The following is a 19,724-nucleotide window of genomic DNA, read 5'->3' on the forward strand; positions in this document are numbered from 1 at the left end:
AGACCAGAGGGAAGCCTCTGGTCCAGGTGAGGAAAACGGCATCTGCCTGGTCGTACTATCTGAAAATACACTCGCTAATCAATTAGGACACTATAGAAACGCTTATAAAAAACAATAAACAAAATCAATCACAACTACTAAATTCTTGGCCAAACCCTCAGAGCAGGCAAACGTCAGTCACTGATCTCCTGTTCGTAGCAATCCACCTGCGCGTTTCCTGCGCGGTAAAGACACAGAGATGCTTTCTTTGCCCTTCAGGACTATATCACTGCGACAAAAATATTCTCCTACTAAATTCAGTGGGCATAAGATTTTTCATTCAATTGAGACTTCAAATCAGCAACTATTTACGAATAATAACTACTGGGCCTAATATTATTAAAATATTGTTTGATGGAAACAATTCAGTTTCTTCTCAGCCGCTTTTCTCCAGATGGAGTGTGCCATTTGCGGAGAAGAAGAAGACGACGACAAAGACTCGCTCGTGCTTTGGAGCACGAGCCGCCACGTCGGTGACCGAGCTACGATTCTGAAGCCGCTTCAGCAACCGGAGGGCGTTCTTTCTACGGCAGCAGCAGGATTTAAGCGTTCGGCAGCTTCGTAAATTGGTACCACCTCTACCTCAAGAAGAACTGCGAGCGCCTTGACGGGAGGATCGATGGCAGACTTCGCTGCGCCCGGTGGCAGCAGGCCTTCGCGTGGAACAGGCAATGTAAGCGCCAATTTCGATGCCACCGACATGACCGCTTTTACCGCGTCAGTGCTGGCGACCGAACATCCTGCGGTAATCGCTACTGCCGGCCTACACGCGGATTTCTTGGAAGCGTACATTGTTCATAGTACTAGCCAAGACGTCCTCACGCTGATCGAGAAATACGCAAGCCTGTGCGAAGATTACTTAGCCAAAGTGAGAAAAGTGACTGAGATCCTGGCTTCTCGCAAGGGCGAGCCGGTGTGGATGGAAGCCATGACGTGTGAATCATTGCTCACTATTGAGCTAAACACTTGGAGGCTCACGGGTACCCTCCTGCGTGACCGCCTCAAGGCGGACGAGTTAATGAAAGAAGATGCCGATACCACCATCTCTGTCGACGGATCTCGCGAAGCTAGCGAAAAGGAAATCGTGGAGGCGCTTATGGCGAGAGACTCGTTCGCACGCCGGGCGCAACTAGTGGTCGACTGGTTGGAAAGCTGCGCGGCACATCAGCGTGGTGTGGGCAATGACGTCGAAAGGCTCGAGTGCTTTGCGGGCAGAGGCTCCGCCTGGAAAAACACCCTGCACCATGTGAAGGCCTGCGCCGATGCCGGTAGTGCACCGTCGTCTTACGTGACTGAGCTGGACCCGGACACGCCCTCTAGGGAGCGGCTACCGACAAACAACCGCGACCATGAAGACGAATGCCGCCTCTTCCGCAGCGTATTCTTTCACCTGCGAGCTGGCCAACTGCAGCGAGCTCAAGAGCTGGCTGCCGACAACAGTCATTATTCGCTAGCCGCTGCGCTCGAAGAATGGAGGCCCTACCACGACCCGAATAATGGCAGCATCATGGGCGCTGACTCCATGCAACCCGCCAGAGGCAACCTCTACCGGAACCTCTCGAAGCACGCCTGCTGGGAAGCGGCGTCGAATCCCACGTGTTCGCTGTACGAGCGCGCCGTGTATGGTGCTCTGAGTGGCAACGTACAAGCAATGCTGCCCGCGTGTACCACATGGGAAGACAAACTCTGGGCTCGCATGCGCGCTGTGGTTGACGTGTGCGTGGAGCAGAAGCTTCGCACTGCCACGCAGCAAGCTAGAAGCCTGGAACCACAACCGCCGGACTATCCCTGTGGCCGTGGAACGCTTGAAGCCGTTTTCCGGGACCTGCAGGTGGCTGCGGGTGAGGGTGAGACGCGAGGCCAAAAGATCACGCACATTCTGCAGCGAGGTTTGGTGCTGGACGATGCTGTTTCCACGATCGAAGAGATACACGACTGGGTATCCGCGCAGGTGATTGAACCACCGCTTCTTTTCATGCGGTTTCTCGCTCATATGGTACTCTTCCTGCGACAACTTGACCGCGAGACCGACACTGGGGCGTGCAGCGCTCTTTTTTGCACCTACGTAGACAGGCTCTTCGACGAGGGCCATGTCCCCTTTGTTGCCACGCACGCAGCTACTCTACCGGCAAGCGACTAAGCCGCCAAGTACACGGAGCTTGCGCAGCCTCAAAACGAGAGACCCCGAAGAACAGGAGCTCTGCCTTGATGTCGCACGCTCTCAGGAAAATCAAAGTGTGCAAACAGATATTAAACGCGTGTATTTACCCGATTCCATTGTATATCACTGTCTTTCCAGCATATCTTCACTAACCAGCAGCTAGTATAGCTTGTAAATTTTTGCGTCACTAACCGAGATAATCTTTCTTAGCATTTTTAACTCAGTACCTACAAAGCGACCTACGTTGCCAGATCTTTAGTAGACGCTTCAGTATATTTGCCGTCGCCCCGCCACGGTGGTCTACTGGCTAAGGTACTCGGCTGCTGACCCGCAGGTCGCGGGATCAAATCCCGGCTGTGGCGGCTGCATTTCCGATGGAGGCGGAAATGTTGTAGGCCCGTGTACTCAGATTTGGGTGCACGTTAAAGAACCCCAGGTGGTCAAAATTTCCGGAGCCCTCCACTACGGCGTCTCCCATAATCAAATAGTGGTTTTGGGACGTTAAACCCCACAAATCAAATCAAATCAATCATCAGTATATTTGCCGTCATCCCGAAACTCTCTTTAACAAATTTTTCACAAAATTTAATTTTATTTACGCTGTTGAAATAGGCGTCTTATTCTATGTGATGATACACATAAAGCAAATACAATGACACACGCTTATGTGTAGAAAGAAGTAAAGTTAGTTGGACATTGGTGTTTGTGTTCTTCTGGTTCTTGTAATTTTTTTCTGTCTGCTTACTTCTATTTATAGCCCAATTTCCACAAACATGCTACCCAGCTGGTGAACCAGAAACTTGCAAATGTTTAGCTTTCCTGTCATTCATCTTTGTATTTCTCTTTGTTTTATTTTGAGATAAGTGAGGTGTTAGAAAGGCGTCACCACGAGACTGCCATTTCCACTGTCTGGCTCATTGGTGTAGGGTAATAATTGAAGTTTTCATTTGAGAGGCACCAGGTCCGAAACCCGGTAGAGCAAAAAAATGCTTTAGTCTTTTTTTTTTTGACGAAACACCCTTTTTTTTCTTGAAGTTAGCAATTTATTGGCAGTTCACTATATACGAAAATACTTATGCAGCTTGAACTCTTACTAATAACTTATGAGAATTTATGTGCCAAAATCACAATATATTAAGAGACACGTCCTTGTGGAGGGCTTCAGATTATTTTCACTCGGAGTTTATTAACATACACGTAACGCTTGGTGAACAGTCTTATAATGTTTCACCTCCACTGAAATGCGACCGCCCCTGCCGGCAAACCCACGTATTTCGGGTCAGCCGGCGAGCACCGTAAGTACAGTGCGACCAGCGTGGCCAATGTAAACTGTTCGGCAGTGTGGACATTTATATTACTATACTCAGACTGAGCATGCGAATGCTCGTCCATATGGTAAAATATGTTGACGTTGTGCTTGTGGAGAACTTTATGACTACGAGAATTATACATGAGAACAGCATTGACATGCGCCACGTGTACGAACAGCGCTCCCCTTTTGGCTCGTTTCTCTATAGGTATATATCCCTGGATTTGAACAACTTTGCGAGCCGTATCAGTTGCATGCCGATGGGATTTTACTAATAATCTTACTATCAGCAATATATTTCAAGGTTCGGAAAGAGCAGAAAAGGTACCGAACGAAAAATGGAATGAGACATAACGAGTACTGTTACCTACTTTCGTAAAGAGGAATATATTTTCGTGAGAGGGAAATACAGAAAAAACCTCGGCTCTGAAAAAAAAAAGTATTGAAGCTTTAGCCAAGAAAGAAGACTGGCCGAGCCTAGTGGATTGGGCACAGGCAATACGAGTAACTGTGCATTTTTTTACAAACAAGTACAGACGTGCAAAAATACCTAAATTCACAATGTAAAAAATTGAAGAGAGTTATGTGAGGGCAACAATAATTGTAAAAAACCCCTTCATCAAAGTAAAACCAATCAAAGAATTGCTTAACGCAAACGCACATGCAGTATCTAAAAATGAAATAAATCGCACGATGTGAAAAAACTGAGCAAAATATAGACAGAATACACTAGAAATGTGGTAAATGAAAATGTAGTTGTGGAACAGGCCTAAAGGTAGAGTGACGACAAGAATGAAACGTTTTAGAAGCTAACGTACGATGGGCTCTACGCCGCTACAATAACGATGAAGGAAAGTGGGCTAGACAATATACATTTAAAACTGGTCGAAGAACTTGAACCAGAGACTGACAACATAAAAATCTTTCAAAATCGGTTGACTTCAGATTGAAGAATAGACTGGAGGAGATTTGCGTTTATTGCGCTTCCTAAAAAGGTGACGCGTTTGAATTCTCGAACCGTAAAATCAATGTTAACGCCTCATAACTGCGAGGTAGTCTTTAAACTAATACAAAAAGTTTAAACCGAGAACAGGGAGAAAGAGATCCAACAAAACAAGCAGGCTGCCGAAACTAACATGATACTACAGAAACCATCTGAGAAAAAAAGAGGCTTGATATAAACGTGTAAACTCAATTACTATGGCCATGTTTTGAGAGTTACCAGTTCATTGGAGAGCAAAGTAACGTTACCCGATATACTGGAATTCGTTTAATCGTTGTTTCATCGATAGCAAGCCAAGATTTTGGCTCGAATACTCCAAGATCCAGGTGTGTTTTGAGGGAATTGGAAATTTTCGCACACCCCACAATTTCATTGTACGGAAAATAAACACAGCAACAGAAATCCTCGTTTTCAAAAATGTTGGTAATTTACACAAGGGAGCTAGAGCGGATGAGGCAGGATTTTTTCAAACACTCACTTCAACTATAATCAGAATATGCACTCAGTAACTGCGATCTGGCTAAGTGCAACATAACGTTAGCAGCTGCAGAAAAAAATGAAACCGACACCACAAGGACCCCGTGTGGTAGAAAGTACACAGAATGCTTGAAAAAACTGTTTTTCGGGATAACAGTAGAACGATGGATGGGGGTAGCCTTGAAAATTGATTAAAATATTTACACCAGGTGAAGCGCAGGCAATTCGGATAAACAACGACCTAATTGATAAATGCTTGAGAATAAGTTGTTTTTCTAGGATTCAAAAGAGAGTGTCACGAAAGCTCCATCAAAAAAATACTCCAAAGGATAGTATTAGCAAAAATAACAGTGTGCGCGCTTTCAAAAAATTTGAACAAACGGCCCAAACGCAAAAAGTAAAGCTCAAATGGCAATCGCTGTGGCCTTCTTTAAAGTAGTATGTGTGGGCGTCAGTCCCGGAGTTAACGCAAACACGAAACTAGAAAACTTGACTCTTTTTAGCGGGAAGTTTCACGGTTGCCTTGTACTGGGAAATGAAGTAATGTATCCGCCAGTTGATAGATCGATGCCAATCAGTTTTGCGATGAATATGTAATCAACTAAATATTTCTTAACATGATCGTGCCATGAGGGCTACCAGGTCAATGGACCGAAATTAATGCTTGCCAAAGGGAATGCTAGGAAAAAATTAGGCCGCCCATGCCGAATTTGGCAAATTGGCATTCCGGAGACCAAAAGAAACCGCCTGGATGGGAAACAACATGTATTTATAGTTTTCAAGTCATACATATACATATGTTGAAATTATGAGCTACCAGCGAATCACTGTGTCAGGAAAAATCCGGCACATTGTTCTTGGGGGCTGCATGTTCCACGACAGTTAAGAAGGCTGTAAAAAGGAATAGGGAGAATGCCACCATAAAAATTCCTATATAAATTTTTGACGGGACACATTGCCTAAATATTTAATGGAGAATCGTGTCTCCAGGAAGTGAATTGACTCGATAATCTGTTCAAATCAACCTTGTGTTTGACCTCTGAATCTAACCGAAGAAAGAAGAGACACAAGCAAAGCATTAGCGTAACAAGCAGGCATGTGGGCCTGGATGTTAAAACTTTCTTGTTTGAGCTTCATTCTGGAGTCTTGCCATTCAAGGCGTTGTTGTCTGCAAAACGTGTTTTTGTTCTGTGGGGTGACCACTACTTTTACTTTTGCGAACCCGAAATGATTGAGCATTTTTTTTTATGGAATAGTGGGTCGGGGTGTTGTTCGGGGACAACTTACAAAGCACATGTTTTGTCGCGTGTCTCTGACTTCGTTTCTGGATTTGCAAAAAATGAAAATCAGGTTACCTGACTGGCTATCTCGCATAGAATCACTGTTGCATATGCAACAATTTAAGCAGACTGTTATTTCGTGCCACTGTTGGAAACTGAAGCACGGAAGTTATCAAAGAACAACATAAAGACGTTGGTTGGTCTAGGGGTATGATTCATGCTTCGGAGGTGCGAAGTGCCAGGTTAGAAGCCTGGGTGAGCTCGCGAATACTGTTTTTGTGTTTGTGAGTATGCCAATTTGTCATTTTCAATTCGTTTATATCAGCAGAGTACAAAAAATTTGATATTTTACCATGGTACTTTAACCAAGCACGTGCAATTAGCTGTTTAGACATATAATGATCATGAAATAGGAAATATTTCCTTGGTTGTAAGCCAGAAGGAGCAGCTCATACGGAGTTCTATTTTTGTGTGGATCAGCGAGACCCATTGGGTATTTTAATTTTTTATCGTTCTTTTGACCAAAGTAACACGCGGTCGTGTGTTTTATCAGAAGGAGAAGATTACGCGTCTTTTATTTGACGTGGCTTGCCGTCAACGGGGAGGATTGAAAAAGATTATCAGCAGATGTTGCCTAACCTAATTGAATAGAGCCATTTTTCTCCAGGTGATATTTTGAGCCATTAGGATTTTCAGAGTTGCCCAGGTTTAGCTGAAGCTATTGTCGTAAGTAGCGTTTCTTTACGAATGTTAACTTACCCACTTCTGGCTGGTCATGTTCAGTGACGGGGACAAAAAAAGCATTCCTGTAGCATAGACTTTTATCACCAAAAAGAACCACCTTTTTTATTTTTTTTTCCTGTGATAACAGCGTGACCTTTAAGATCCACTAACTACGGCATGGTGGGCTCGCAAAACATGGATGTAGGCGCCTTTATTACCGTGTGAAAAGGTAATGGATAGTAACAGGATGAAGAGAAGGAGGAAAAAGGAAGAAAGTGCGTAGGTTGGACCACATGGGATTCCGGTTTGCTACCGTTCTTCCACAGGAAGATAAGCATGGAAGTAACAGATTGAGGGACTGATATGTGAGGTTTAACGTCTCAAAACCATGTTAAGATTATGTGAGGAAGCGCACTTGAGGGCTCCGAAAATTTCAACCACCTGGGGTTATTTAGGTACAGCCAAATCTGAGCGCACAAATAATGAGCAAGGACTTGGATGTTATTTGAAAAGAGTTGTATGTGTTAGCAGGGTGCATCACATCTACAACTGATAGATATTAATGGCCGATTTCAGAAACCAAGTACCGATGCGCACGTCGCTTCGCAGGCTTGGCATGAGTAGGATTGTGGATTGAGGAGCTTTTGCTGTGAAAATGCTTTATGACTCAGTTGGTTTCACACAGGGCCAATGTAGTGGCGTTCAGTGACGAAGCGATTGCAAAAACATAGTATGTGTTCTACCACCTCTACCGAGCCAGGAGAATTGGGTGTCGAAAACTCCAATACAGAAAAAATAATTATTTCTTAAAAGTCACTGGTAACCACAGGTGGCGCAGTAAAGTTGGAACATGGAGATATATGCGTGACGAACTTTTCCCAGCTATTCATCGATCGATCAGGTTAAGAGAAACCATAACAAGACGGCGAACTGATTTTTGTGATATTGAGCCTTACACCCACCTGCCAGTGACCTTCAAACTAAGGCATGTGCGAGAATCGACAATATGCGGTCGAAACTTTGCATTGTGACAAGGCTGTTCTTTCGTCTTCGGACCGCCACTGGGTAGGCGTTGATAGCAAGATCTCCTCGGCCAAAAGGAGATCCGAATATGCGCGCAAGTACAAACGTGGAGGATATGACTCGGACATCTTTGTGGTAGAGCATCTTATAGAAAATATTGACAGCTTTGGAGATGGAAATGCCTGCAGTAACTGATGCGTTTACGACGACCCCAAAAACCACCCAAGGAGGGCCCACGCTCGAGCAACAGAGCAAGTTTTTCTGGCTTGCGCGCAGGAAGAAAAAAAGGACAGTCTAAGATATAGGGTACTGTGGAAGTATTGAAACGTAGTGCTAATATATTTACAGACAGAAAGGGGTCCTCAAGCTGTAGTGAATCGCTAGCTCTCAATGCTCTTGTTATGTTTATATAGATGGCTAAAACAAGATGCCATTACAAATGATCACGTGTGATATAAGTGTGTTTTCAAAAACAACATAAAAAATTTTGAAATAACGATTGGACCATCTTAAAGGAGCACTCTCATCAAATTTCAAGATAGAGATGGGCCCATCATTCGATCACTTACTATGAAAAGGTCTTGGCCAAATTTGAATAGCATCCGTAACGTGGAAGATATTTTAATTCGGTGCCGAACAACGTAGAAAAGCTACGAAAAAAAAAAAAACGTAGAGTAGACTGCCCTGCGACATCTACAATAGTGCTACGTGTTCGGTGTGATACGTTCCACAAATACCAACCTGAGTGACGATACGCTAGTAACAATGACGTCGACAATCTGAGTGTGTTTGGAGCTGACTGCCGGCCATGCTTTCACTAAAGGCTCTCCTTGCTGTGTTGAAGCGTGCGTGCGATTCATCAAGTCACATCAAGTGATTTAACGTGTACTCCACAGCGTGAGTACGATCATTCAGAGTGACAATACGTGCCAGAATATAGGGGAATCACCCAGCACGTCAAAGCGCAGAAAAAGCGGAAAGTGCCTGGCGCTTCTTGCCTTTCCAAGTAACGAAACTCAATTCATCCAGTGGGTTGACCTTGTACGCGCCGATGAACAGAGAGACTGGACGTCTGTGAAAAACAGCCGCATTTTCTCGCTTCACTTTGCGTCGAGATCCTACAGGGTTAATCCTGTGTTGATATTCACATGTAGGGTTTAATGTCGCATGTAAATTCTGTGTAGGCGAACCAATTGGGCTTAACTGGCAGTACCAAGCTCCTTCTCAAGGTCAGGTCTAAATGGAGGAACGAGTTGGCGCTACTTAACGTAGTCGGCGGAAAACGCCTGGAGAGGCTTCAGTCTAAATCATTAAAGACACAGCTGTACATTCTGCACGTGCGCTCATTACAGACGAAATGCCAGTGTGTGTGACGTCACCATTTTTTGTGGAAACAGCGTCAGCTGTGCAGCGGCCTCGACGTGGCCACGAGGTAGCGCTGGCAGCACTACAATTTGGCGGGCTTTTGAGCCAGTTTGAACCACGTTCATTAGCGGATATATTAATAAATATTACAGATATTTATTCGGCACTCATATGCCTTTTAGGTCGCGAATCACTCCTTGGGGTTCGAAGCTACTTGTTGACGCAAACATCTTGACATGAGTAAATTTCATGTCAGTGCTTTTTTAACGTAGACAACCATAACCCCGATAGCAGTACCACATTGGCAGATGGTAGTGAATGTTGCCATCAATCAAACATGGCAACCATGGAGGACTGAGTCATATCCCAGGGTTATCGCGTTGTTAGGTTCGGGATCATTTCAGATGAGGTTGGCTTGTCACCTGTATAGATTCTTGATGTCCTGCTCGCTATCAGGTTTGAATGCGAAAGCAATCTTCGGCTAGAAATCACCAAAAAAGCGCTTGTTTTTGAATGTCGATGTGAAAAAGTATGACAGCGTAAGAAGAATAACATCAATGACCACAAATACAGCAACCGCAAAACTACGACAGTATTAAAGGTGCTCCAAGTAAGGCTCCACAGGACATTTTATTAGCTCATCGTATACCTATATGAAAACATTTAGAACATCTACAGATGCTGCAACAGTTAGTCCGAAAAGCGAGAAACGCAGCACCAGCTGCCACACGCAGTTTTACTCTGCAGACAAATAGGCCGCTCGAGGTTTCCGGAACGACCACCTATTCCAGACTGTTGGGGTGAGTGGAAGGTTTAGTGATACGTCTTTGGGTTGGGGCCGCAAGCACCCCGGTCTAGGTTATGACGAAAAAAGAAGAAATAAATAATAGAGAACTGTTTCCACAATAAGAGATTGTGCCATCTATTTGGTACGGAAAAATGGTAAGCTACCATTCTTTTGCCGCTGAACTTCAATTACGTGATGATATTTCGGCAAAACGGAAGGTAAACACCACAAACTTACAAGCGTTGCCTCAAAGAGCTCTACAACACACGGAGCAGGTCCCGCCTGCGGTTTACTACCTTGGGGCCTCCTCCTGCATACTTACTCACAATGTACATTTCTGATGCTAATAAAGAAACATTGATTGATTGATTGAACACCGTTGTTTCTGAAAAAGAGCACACCATGGCAGTTTTTCCGCAACAAGTAACCACAGGGTGTAGTCTGCGCCGGAAGAAAAAATAACGTGGGCAGCTTTCACTAGTGACGCAAGGCTGAAACAAACAGCGGAGCGAGTGTTCGGACTCACGAGGAAGGAGCTGCTTTGCCAAGCCTATTTCCCCACTACGCTTTGATAACATAATTTTGGTGGGCGCATTCTGTGTGACGACAAGCTGATACATCATTTTACGTGACGTGATTAGTGTTGCGTGACTTTGCGTGGGCCCTTGCTATTCTATACTGCGCATGGCTACGCTATGCTAGTAACTGCTTGTAACATACATACCACCAATGGCGCACGAGTTCAAGGCTGGGCCATTCACAACCCTCTCCCCTACTCTTCTAATTCCTCTTTGCCCTTACATATACCTTACTCATCCTCATTTACCTTCCCCGCGACCTTTCTATTCTATTCTATATTATGCTCGCAGACCTGCTTCTCACATACACACGTTTTGTGGTAGAGATAGCTCGTAATCATGATAACTTTTTGGTGAGCATATGGCGAATGTCGTAGACCTAAACAGCTTCAATGTTGAAATGACGCTACTATAATGATGTTGTCTCAAGTAATAACAAATATCGTTTGCACTACCTGACAATGTCACAGAAAAGTTCTTGTCAGATTCGGAAGTGAGAGCGCTACTTGGTTAGTTGAGCGACCACGCTGTATAGTTAGAAAGTGGTGGTAGAAAGGCGATGCAGACATAGGCAAGTGCAGGAGGGGGACAAAGGGGACGAATGGTACTCCCCCTCTCTATATCCCTCAAAGTGTGGCGCCGATTCCGCCCCATGCTTAGGGTCAGTCAGATCTTTTTCGTTCATATATATTTGGGGTTTAACATCCCAAAATCACCATTAGCGTATGATAGACGCCGTTGTGGAGAGCTCCGGTAATTTTGACCACAATAGGGGGGAAGGAAGACGGCTACACCATTTTAGACTCCATCTAAAATGCAGCCGCCACAGCCGGGATTTGATCCCGTGAGCTACGGTACAGCAACCGAGTACCTTGGCCACAAGAATACTGCGGTGGGACTGATGTAGATATAAAATAAGTTGCCAAAAATTCCTACAATAAAGACAACGTATATTTAACATTATTGTTGTATACTGGGTTATGGCTTTATATATTTTCTTCCGAAACTGTGTGACCGAGAACCCCTGATGGGTCATTCAGAGAACTGTTTACTTTATACTGACTTCCGAAAAGCTTGGAACCAATGGCAGAGGCAGGCATTAGCGAGAAGCACGTCCTGGTTCTATTTTCTCTTGATTTTTGCATTGCCAAGCTTATTTACTTTTGCACTCAGAAACTGTTTGGAGAGGGGGGGGCTTACTTTGTTTTCTAATGACATCCCACATAATATTCCTGGAAATATTTTTTGTTAGATCTCCTTAATATTGTGTTCATCAAAGAAAAGGAGCTCCTAAATTTTCACACCTTCAGGTATATACATGAAAACAATGCTGCGTAGGCACAACGTTACATGGCTTGATGGAGCATAGCATTGAAAAGGTATCAAAGCTGCTGCGCGTGTTTCTGTTTCCAACGTTCCATTATTCTGAGATCATGATGGCTACTCTGCGTATGAATATTTTTGACTGAATTCAAGCGTTTAATAATATCAGTTTTCAGCAAGCGCTTGACTTCGTCTTCCTTTCTGCTGCGCCGTTTTCTGGCATATTCACGATAAAGGGAATTTCATATTAGGAAGAAGTCATACCATTTAATGTTTTTAAGTGATGAACAGCAATGGAGGATTTCTGCTGTGTAATTATTTTACATATCCATTTTGCGAAGACAACTCAAATGAACTTTTTCACTCATTTCATGTGACGTAATATATAGTTTCTCTATGGCTTACTATATATTAAGATATCTATACTTTGTTGAGTACTGTTGCGCTTAAGGAAGAAGCAAACGAAGACCGGTGCACGTGCTTGCTGCTCTGCAGCAGCTACAAGGAAGACGACGACGCTGAAAACCCCAACCCGTTTCCCTCCTTGTCTACGTTACGGTATTCTATCGGCGATGCCATGGCGTGAATAAGACATGGATGGAAGTGCACTAGCTGAAAGGCAGCCAGGTGTTGAACCAAGACGACAGATTCTTCACGGTGGGGCGCCTGAAGCCAGTCCAATGATGGACCGGCAGAGTTCAGCTGCGACAGCACCAATGGTACTGCCAGCTGTGGCTAGACGAGAACCGGCGCATTCAGCATGGTATGGCCGATGGCGTCTGTGGCTAGAACAACAATAGTGCGAGTGATAACAAGTATAGTGAAGGCACAACGGCCTTGGAGGACCCATAGCAAGAGTCAAGCAGTGGCTAGAAGGAGAAACGCAGTACGAATTCTGGGCGAAGCTCCAACACGTTTGGTGGCGGGGGCCGTTCCGGAGGAGGTGGAGGAAGAAGCAGAGCATGTTTCAAGTCAACCAAAAAGGGCACTTCAGTAGGGACTGCCGAAGTTTCAAGTGTGTGGTGTTTCAAGTACAGCTATGAGGGGCTTATAAGCCACGAGTGCCACAACGCGGACGCTGGCAACGAACGAGGGGTGACTGCTCTGAATACGGGGGTAACCTGCCCCACGATTGCTTCAAGTGCCAGCAATAGGGCCATATAACCAACGGCTGCAAGAACGAGCCTGTGACTTGGATAGGGCCCTAGGGGGAAGCACCCTTCTTCCCACGTTCTCGAATTCTTCCTACGGATGAGGACACGCCCTTGTGTCCTCATCCGTAGGAAGAAAATCCTTGTGTCCTCATCTCGACTGGCGTCATCAACAAGTACGATGCAGTTCCCCTGGAAGTTCATGACCCACAGTTTTCGATGTCTTTCACCAGCGTCGAGGAAATGAGCCTGTAGGACCTCCTGCTGGACTTCCGGCAAGCCAAGTATGTCAAGCCGCCACCTGTGCAAAAGTGCTCGGTTACGATTGCCTTGGCCGTCCGGAACTTGATTGGCTGCGTACATACTGGATCTTGAAAGACTGCGGCATTCGTGCTGCCTATTCCACCCTCGATTAGGAGTGACACTGGCCTCGAGAACCCGTCCTACCAGCAGCGCAGACTCCCATGGCGGTGGTCCTGTTGCCAACCCGCAAATCGCCCGGCCATCCATGTAGCCCAGGATGCACACAAGTACGCTTACGACTCCATCCAATAGACAGCTAGTGCTTGTGTACGGAGGGACGTTAGCACAGCACCAGCTGGCTGTCCTGTCCCAAGGCTGCCACTTCCTAGGGGCCAGTACCTGTCTTCGTTCACGTCGTACTTATGCGAAAGAACATTATAATTTCTTGATAAATGAATCCCGTATCTCGCTAATAGTTTTTATTATAATTTTATTGTTTATATTAACGTTCTAATCGCTAATGTTTGAAGTGTTATTGTTATTGTTTATATTGTTATCGCTAGTCACGTACATTGTGGATAAATTTTATTGTTGTCTTCAATTAAATACGTCCTCCTCCTCCGGAACTGCTCGTTTCGGAGGAAGAGGAAGCAAAGTGTGTTTCGTAAACATCGATCAACTTCGGTATGTACGATGCCATTTCCATGGAAGTTCCTGACCCTGTGTTCCGGATATCATGCACCATCTTCAAGAAAATGAGCATATGAAAGAAATTTTTGTCACTTTGTGATTTTTTTTGCCCTCTGCTTCAAAGGGCAATAACGAAGGAAGCGAAGGCACCAAAGCTCAGAAATGTTGCCTTGAAGATGTTATTTCATTAAATATATTGCGCGAGGTACATTTTGGTGGCTTGGTAGTTGACACATCGAAATCAGAGGATATTGCGCTAGTTTGATGAGACACCACAGCTGAATTGCGGGTTCTGGCACAAATATACCCAGCATGCTATGATTTGCACACGCGCACGTCAACAAACCTCATGCATAGTGGATAATCGCAGCAGATCCCTTTTGTAGATCCAGCTTTTATGACATATCTTCAGCTTTGTCTCCTTCACATGTGGACCACTACACAAAGTCGGCAGGGTCTCCTGGTAGAGCGAAGAAAAACAGCGGAGACTTTCCTTCGGCAATGCATCGTTGCATTGGCAAAGGAAAAAAGCAGGCTACATCACCTCATATACATTCTCGTTTAGGTAGTACATACGAAGGAATCGAAATGACCTAAATTGAAATAAAGGTGTGGACGAGCATGGTTAGGTGCCGCAGGTTTCTAAACGTGGAGTGCTGATCGCCTGCGGACTTATTTCATGGTTTTTCAGCAGGCTGAGGGTGGCTACGCTCGATAGAAGTTCTTTTTCCCACCTTGCCTCTCAGGACTTCACGTTGACGTGACGCCTCTAACCAATGACACGTAGGGTCAACGTCAGCCTCCGCTCATGCTTTAGTAACGAGGCTCAACTATGAAATTTCAAATCAGAGTATTTAAGGAACGAAATGAACCTAATGGCCCTTATCGAGTAAATCAGGTTCGGTCTTCAGTAAAAATAAGATTCTGGATTAAACGCTTTACTATAGGGAATTGTCTCAGCTTATTCCACTTTTTCATATAAGAACGATAGCCACGTTCAGTCAGCTGAACGGAGGTTAGGATATAGTACAATCATTTGTTGCTGCAACTGCATCGACATGCTTACTTCCGCTACGACTGGCACAATTATTTGTGCCACGAGGGGCACAATTACTTGCCAAAGCAGCTGTGCACTCCAGCTGCCCTCCTGCCCCACCCACATGATGTGAATGCTTGCTGCGGCATCGGTATATTCTTGCTTTGTTTCTCCAGCACTACGGCATTGCAACTGATATTTGCATCAGAACGCATATATTAATGCGATGCTTTTAAAGATCTCGTTTTGCTCAAATTCTGGCGTCGGTGTCGGCGTCGTTTATTATAAACGCCAAAACATCATCACATGCCTGAACAAAGAGTTGGGAGTGATGCACAGAAATAGTTGAAAAAATCCTAGGCAAAAGTGGGGATGGAACTGAGATCGCTTGCGTAGCCAGTGGTTGTCCAACCGCACGCTCATGCGTGTTCTTGTGAGTATAATAAATAAAAAAAACTTCTTCTTTTTGAAAATGTTGTGAAGGTTACATGCTTCACAAACAAAGACGTCCTGTATGCATGCATCCCATGACAGCATGAAATATTGCCATATAATTCTATTACAAGCGCCCTTTACAATCTGAATAATTGATTATCTTGCGACTTCGTGGTTTAAAGCTGGTAACCCACTACAAAAAGTATACAAGCAAATGCGCTTGTTTCCTTAAGGGTAATAATATGAGTCATCTTAACAAATAGCGACACTTCGACGTTTGTGTGCGTGTGTGTGTAGGGGTGAAGAAGTCACCAGGAGATTAATTTAGCACAGAGCTTCTAACAATACTACATTGAAGAAAGTGCGGCGCCACCGTCTATGCGAATTTACTAAGGGGCCTCATTAGAGCACTGGGATTGACGGTATGCGTGTCTGCGAGGCTTGTGTTGGCTAGTGTCTAGTGAGGCTTCGGCTCAAAAGTGAACACGGCTTCGTAAATAAAGCTTCCTTAAAAGAAAACCTTCACTAGCGTTTCTCATTTACGCATATTACATTATAAAATAACTGTCCATTCACCTTGACGGCACAACCAAACGGCGAAAGAAAGAAACAGACGACATAATAGCGGTGAAGGGAACGCTTACTTTCTCGTCTGCCTGCCAAGTGTGGCGGCCGTTGACAATTTCTTACGCTTTGCAAAATTGTAGATACATGAAACAAGTAACTGCTCCAATGTTAATGCGTTGCCTTCGAACTAATTAGTTTTGGCGAAAAGCTGCTAATATTTTACGCTTGAGGGCAATATTTATTTTTCAGAATAAGTAAATGATTGAGTAAATAGAATATTCCTATAAAATGAATAAAAATAAACAGGGTAAGTTTGCAGATTTCACACGTCATGACTGGATACATATTATCTATCTGCATGCATATTGTTATCGTCTCAGTAGACCAAGCACGTGTGTATCGATCGATGAGAAGGAAGATGTCTACTCGGGCTCGGAATTAGTTGAACTGGTTAGCGCTGCAACCACCACTGTAGATACATCGGGTAAACAGGTGGCAGACTACCGTCTATTGACTCGTCATTTCCGTTACAATATATCCTGCGAAAGAAATGGCAAGAGCGCCAGCTAGTTAAATGACACTGAAATTGATGTGACTGATGAAAAGAAAGAAGACAATGAGGCAGTCATTGATGAAGAAGAAAGATTGTCGTATTGCGATGAAGAACTGGGGATGAAATTTTGGACAAACCCGATCATTTTTTTCGCCTGCTCTGTTCACATGTGATGAATGATGCCTATTTAGGGTTTTGTTTTACACTCTTCTGGTACGCGATCAACATACCGAGAAACTGGAACAGTACAATTAGCCCTACGCTAAAGCGGCTCGTTGGTCTAGGGGTATGATTCTCGCTTTGGGTGCGAGAGGTCCCGGGTTCAAATCCCGGACGAGCCCATTTTTTATTTCATTTTTTTTTTTGTCTGGCAATTCGCTACGACGTGACCGAAAATGCTTGTTCATCTTAAATCCTAGCTTTATTTTTAATAAGCAATCTGCTTTAAAAGACCACCAGTCCGTGCATAGCCAAAAAAAAGTCTTAATCATGCACGGCATGTGGTCTCTTTGTCCTCTTCTTTGTTTTCATTCTCTTCCTCTTCTGCTTCGCTTTTGATTCAGGTGTGCCGATTTAACGGTGATTGATTCAATAACAAGAGAACAAGTGAGGTATGCCACAAACTTGTCTCTGTGGTTGGTAGCGCAAGAGCTTCTTCCTGTCACATTTTTCGTAAGGCAGGGATATTCAATAGGTGCGTATTTCCTCGGCGTGAGAGGTTATCGGTATTGTTATTCTTCATATTTTTTTGTAAATAATTCTCCATCAAAGAAATACACCAAAGAAATGTATTAGGACAAATAACAGTGTAGCGCCTTCAAAAAACGTAACACATGGCCCCAGCTTAAAAACTAAAGCCCAACTTGCAATGGGTGCGAGTGCCGGAGTTTACACAAACATGAAACTAGAAAACTTGATTCTTTTTATCGGGACGTTTTATGGTTGCCACGTACTGGGAAACGAAGAAATGTATCCGCCAGTAGATAGATCGATGCCAATCAGTTGAGTGATGCATATGTTGTGAACTAAAAATTCCTGAATATGATCGTGCCATAAGGGCTACCAGGTCACTGGACAGAAGTTAATGCTTGCCGAAGGGAATGCTAGGAAAATATAAGGCCACCCATGTCCAATATGGCAAAGTGGTTCCGGAGACCACAAGAAATTGCCTGGATGGGAAACAACTTGTATTTAGAGCTGTCAGGTCATACTTATACTTATGTTAAAATAATGAGCTTCCAGTGAATTATTGTTTCGAGGAATATTTGGCTCATTGGTCTAGGAGGCTGCACGTTCCATGGCTGTTTAGAAGGCCGTAAAAAGAAATCGAGAGAACAACATCACAGAAATCCTCATATACCTTCTTATACGGGACACATTGCCTAAATATTTAATGGAGAATCGGGCCTCCAGGAAGCGACTTGACTCGATAATCTTTTCAAACCAACCTTGTGTTTGACCTCTGAATCTAACCGAAGAAAGAAGAGACTCGGGTGAAGCTTTAGCGTAACAAGCAGCCTGTTTGCCTGGATGTTAAAACTTTCTTCTTTGAGCTTAATTCTGGTTGTTTGCCATTGAAGGCGTCGTTGTCTGCAAAAAGTGTGTTTGTTCCGTGGGTTGACCACTGCTTTTACTTTTGCAAACGCGAAGTCATTGAGCATTTGTTTTCTGGAATACCGGGTTGGGGTGTTTTGGGGATGTCTTCTAAGCCCGTGTTTCTGCGCGTTTCTCTGACTTTGTTTGTTGATTGCAAAAAAATGCCAATTAATGTATCTGGCTGGCTATCTCTCATAGAATCATTGTTGTATATAAAACAATTGTAAAATTTTGTGCCATTTTTGGAATCTAGAGCACTGAAGTAATCAAAGAACAACAAAAAGAATCCGGTTGGTCTAGGAGTATGAGTCATGCTTCGGGTGCGCGAAGTGCCAGGTTAGACTCTCGGGTGAGCTCCCGAATACTTTTTTTGATTGTGCATTCAACACATACTGTTTCGCACGAGCATCCTAGGCTTTTGATGATATTTTTAAACTGTGTTTAAAAGGACTGGTTATATTTCGCAATAATTGAAAGATTTGACAAGCCTTGGCATGCTCATGGCTACACTAACGAAGGAAAACCACGTGGAATCGTTGCTATGATCTTCTACCAATTCCATTAAAACAGCCATCGGCCAGCAGTTCAAGGCTGCGTGCAAGGTAGCAGCATAGAGTAATGCTTGCAATCGTTTTGTGGAAAGCAATGAAATAGTCCTATTTGAAGGAATACATGGAGCAAGTTTATGGAAGTGGTATATATAGTTTGCAGGATAAAAAGAGCGCATGGTCGAGCCGAAACTGTCTGCTAGGAAATGCAACGCAATGCAAATAACCATGTCCTAAATTTCGGCGAGTAATGGGGTATTATTGTCGCTGTTTAGCTTTTGAAGCAGCGAAATCTATTTAGAGACGCTCACGCTGTTTTGTTTGTGAACGCGAAGGCATCGATGGGTCACAAATATTTCGGCCACGACTGGGCACGAGCGGGCACAGAGCGGGTGTCGCATGTTCGTAAATACAAGCGCGTAAAATGCACTTTTTTCTCGGTCAAGAACACTGTTTTTCCCAGTCAGCCACTCAACAGACATAAACGCGCCTGCCGTCATTGCTAAGTGTCAAAGAAGCTTCCTGTGTACACGCATGGTGCACATGGTGTAACAGTTCGCAATCTCTTGCGTCATTTTATAAGATACAGTAGGTAATCGATATATCGAGCGCGTATAGATTACAATCTACGAAAATTGACATTGCCTTTACGTACAGTTTTCAATAAATTTTTGCTTTAAAGCAGCTGGTTTTCCTGAAGACTGACCAGTCGCCGGTGTCACTTTCAAGGAGGCTATCGCATTGAGCGAACTTTTGCGCTGTCGTTGTTTTATCTTCCGTGTGTTATCAATCACATACATCTCTTATCTCGGTGACTGCACATACGTGGAACGAAAA

At 44.2% G+C, this 19,724-nt stretch overlaps 1 protein-coding gene and 1 non-coding gene across 2 annotated transcripts; both read left to right on the forward strand.

Moving 5' to 3' along the window:
* The first annotated feature begins 629 nt into the window (after positions 1-629).
* Positions 630-2,179, forward strand: LOC119168316 (nuclear pore complex protein Nup107). Its single transcript, XM_037419717.2, has one exon. The coding sequence runs from the start codon at positions 659-661 to the stop codon at positions 2,177-2,179; it is 1,521 nt and encodes a 506-aa protein (XP_037275614.1). The 5' UTR covers positions 630-658.
* A 14,833-nt stretch (positions 2,180-17,012) lies between these two features.
* On the forward strand, positions 17,013-17,084 carry TRNAP-UGG (transfer RNA proline (anticodon UGG)). Its single transcript has one exon. It is a non-coding gene; the product is annotated as a tRNA-Pro (tRNA).
* Positions 17,085-19,724: the final 2,640 nt, after the last annotated feature.

The sequence above is a fragment of the Rhipicephalus microplus genome, chromosome X, assembly GCF_043290135.1.
Source record: "Rhipicephalus microplus isolate Deutch F79 chromosome X, USDA_Rmic, whole genome shotgun sequence".
In the NCBI taxonomy this organism is placed as follows: Eukaryota; Metazoa; Arthropoda; class Arachnida; order Ixodida; family Ixodidae; genus Rhipicephalus; species Rhipicephalus microplus.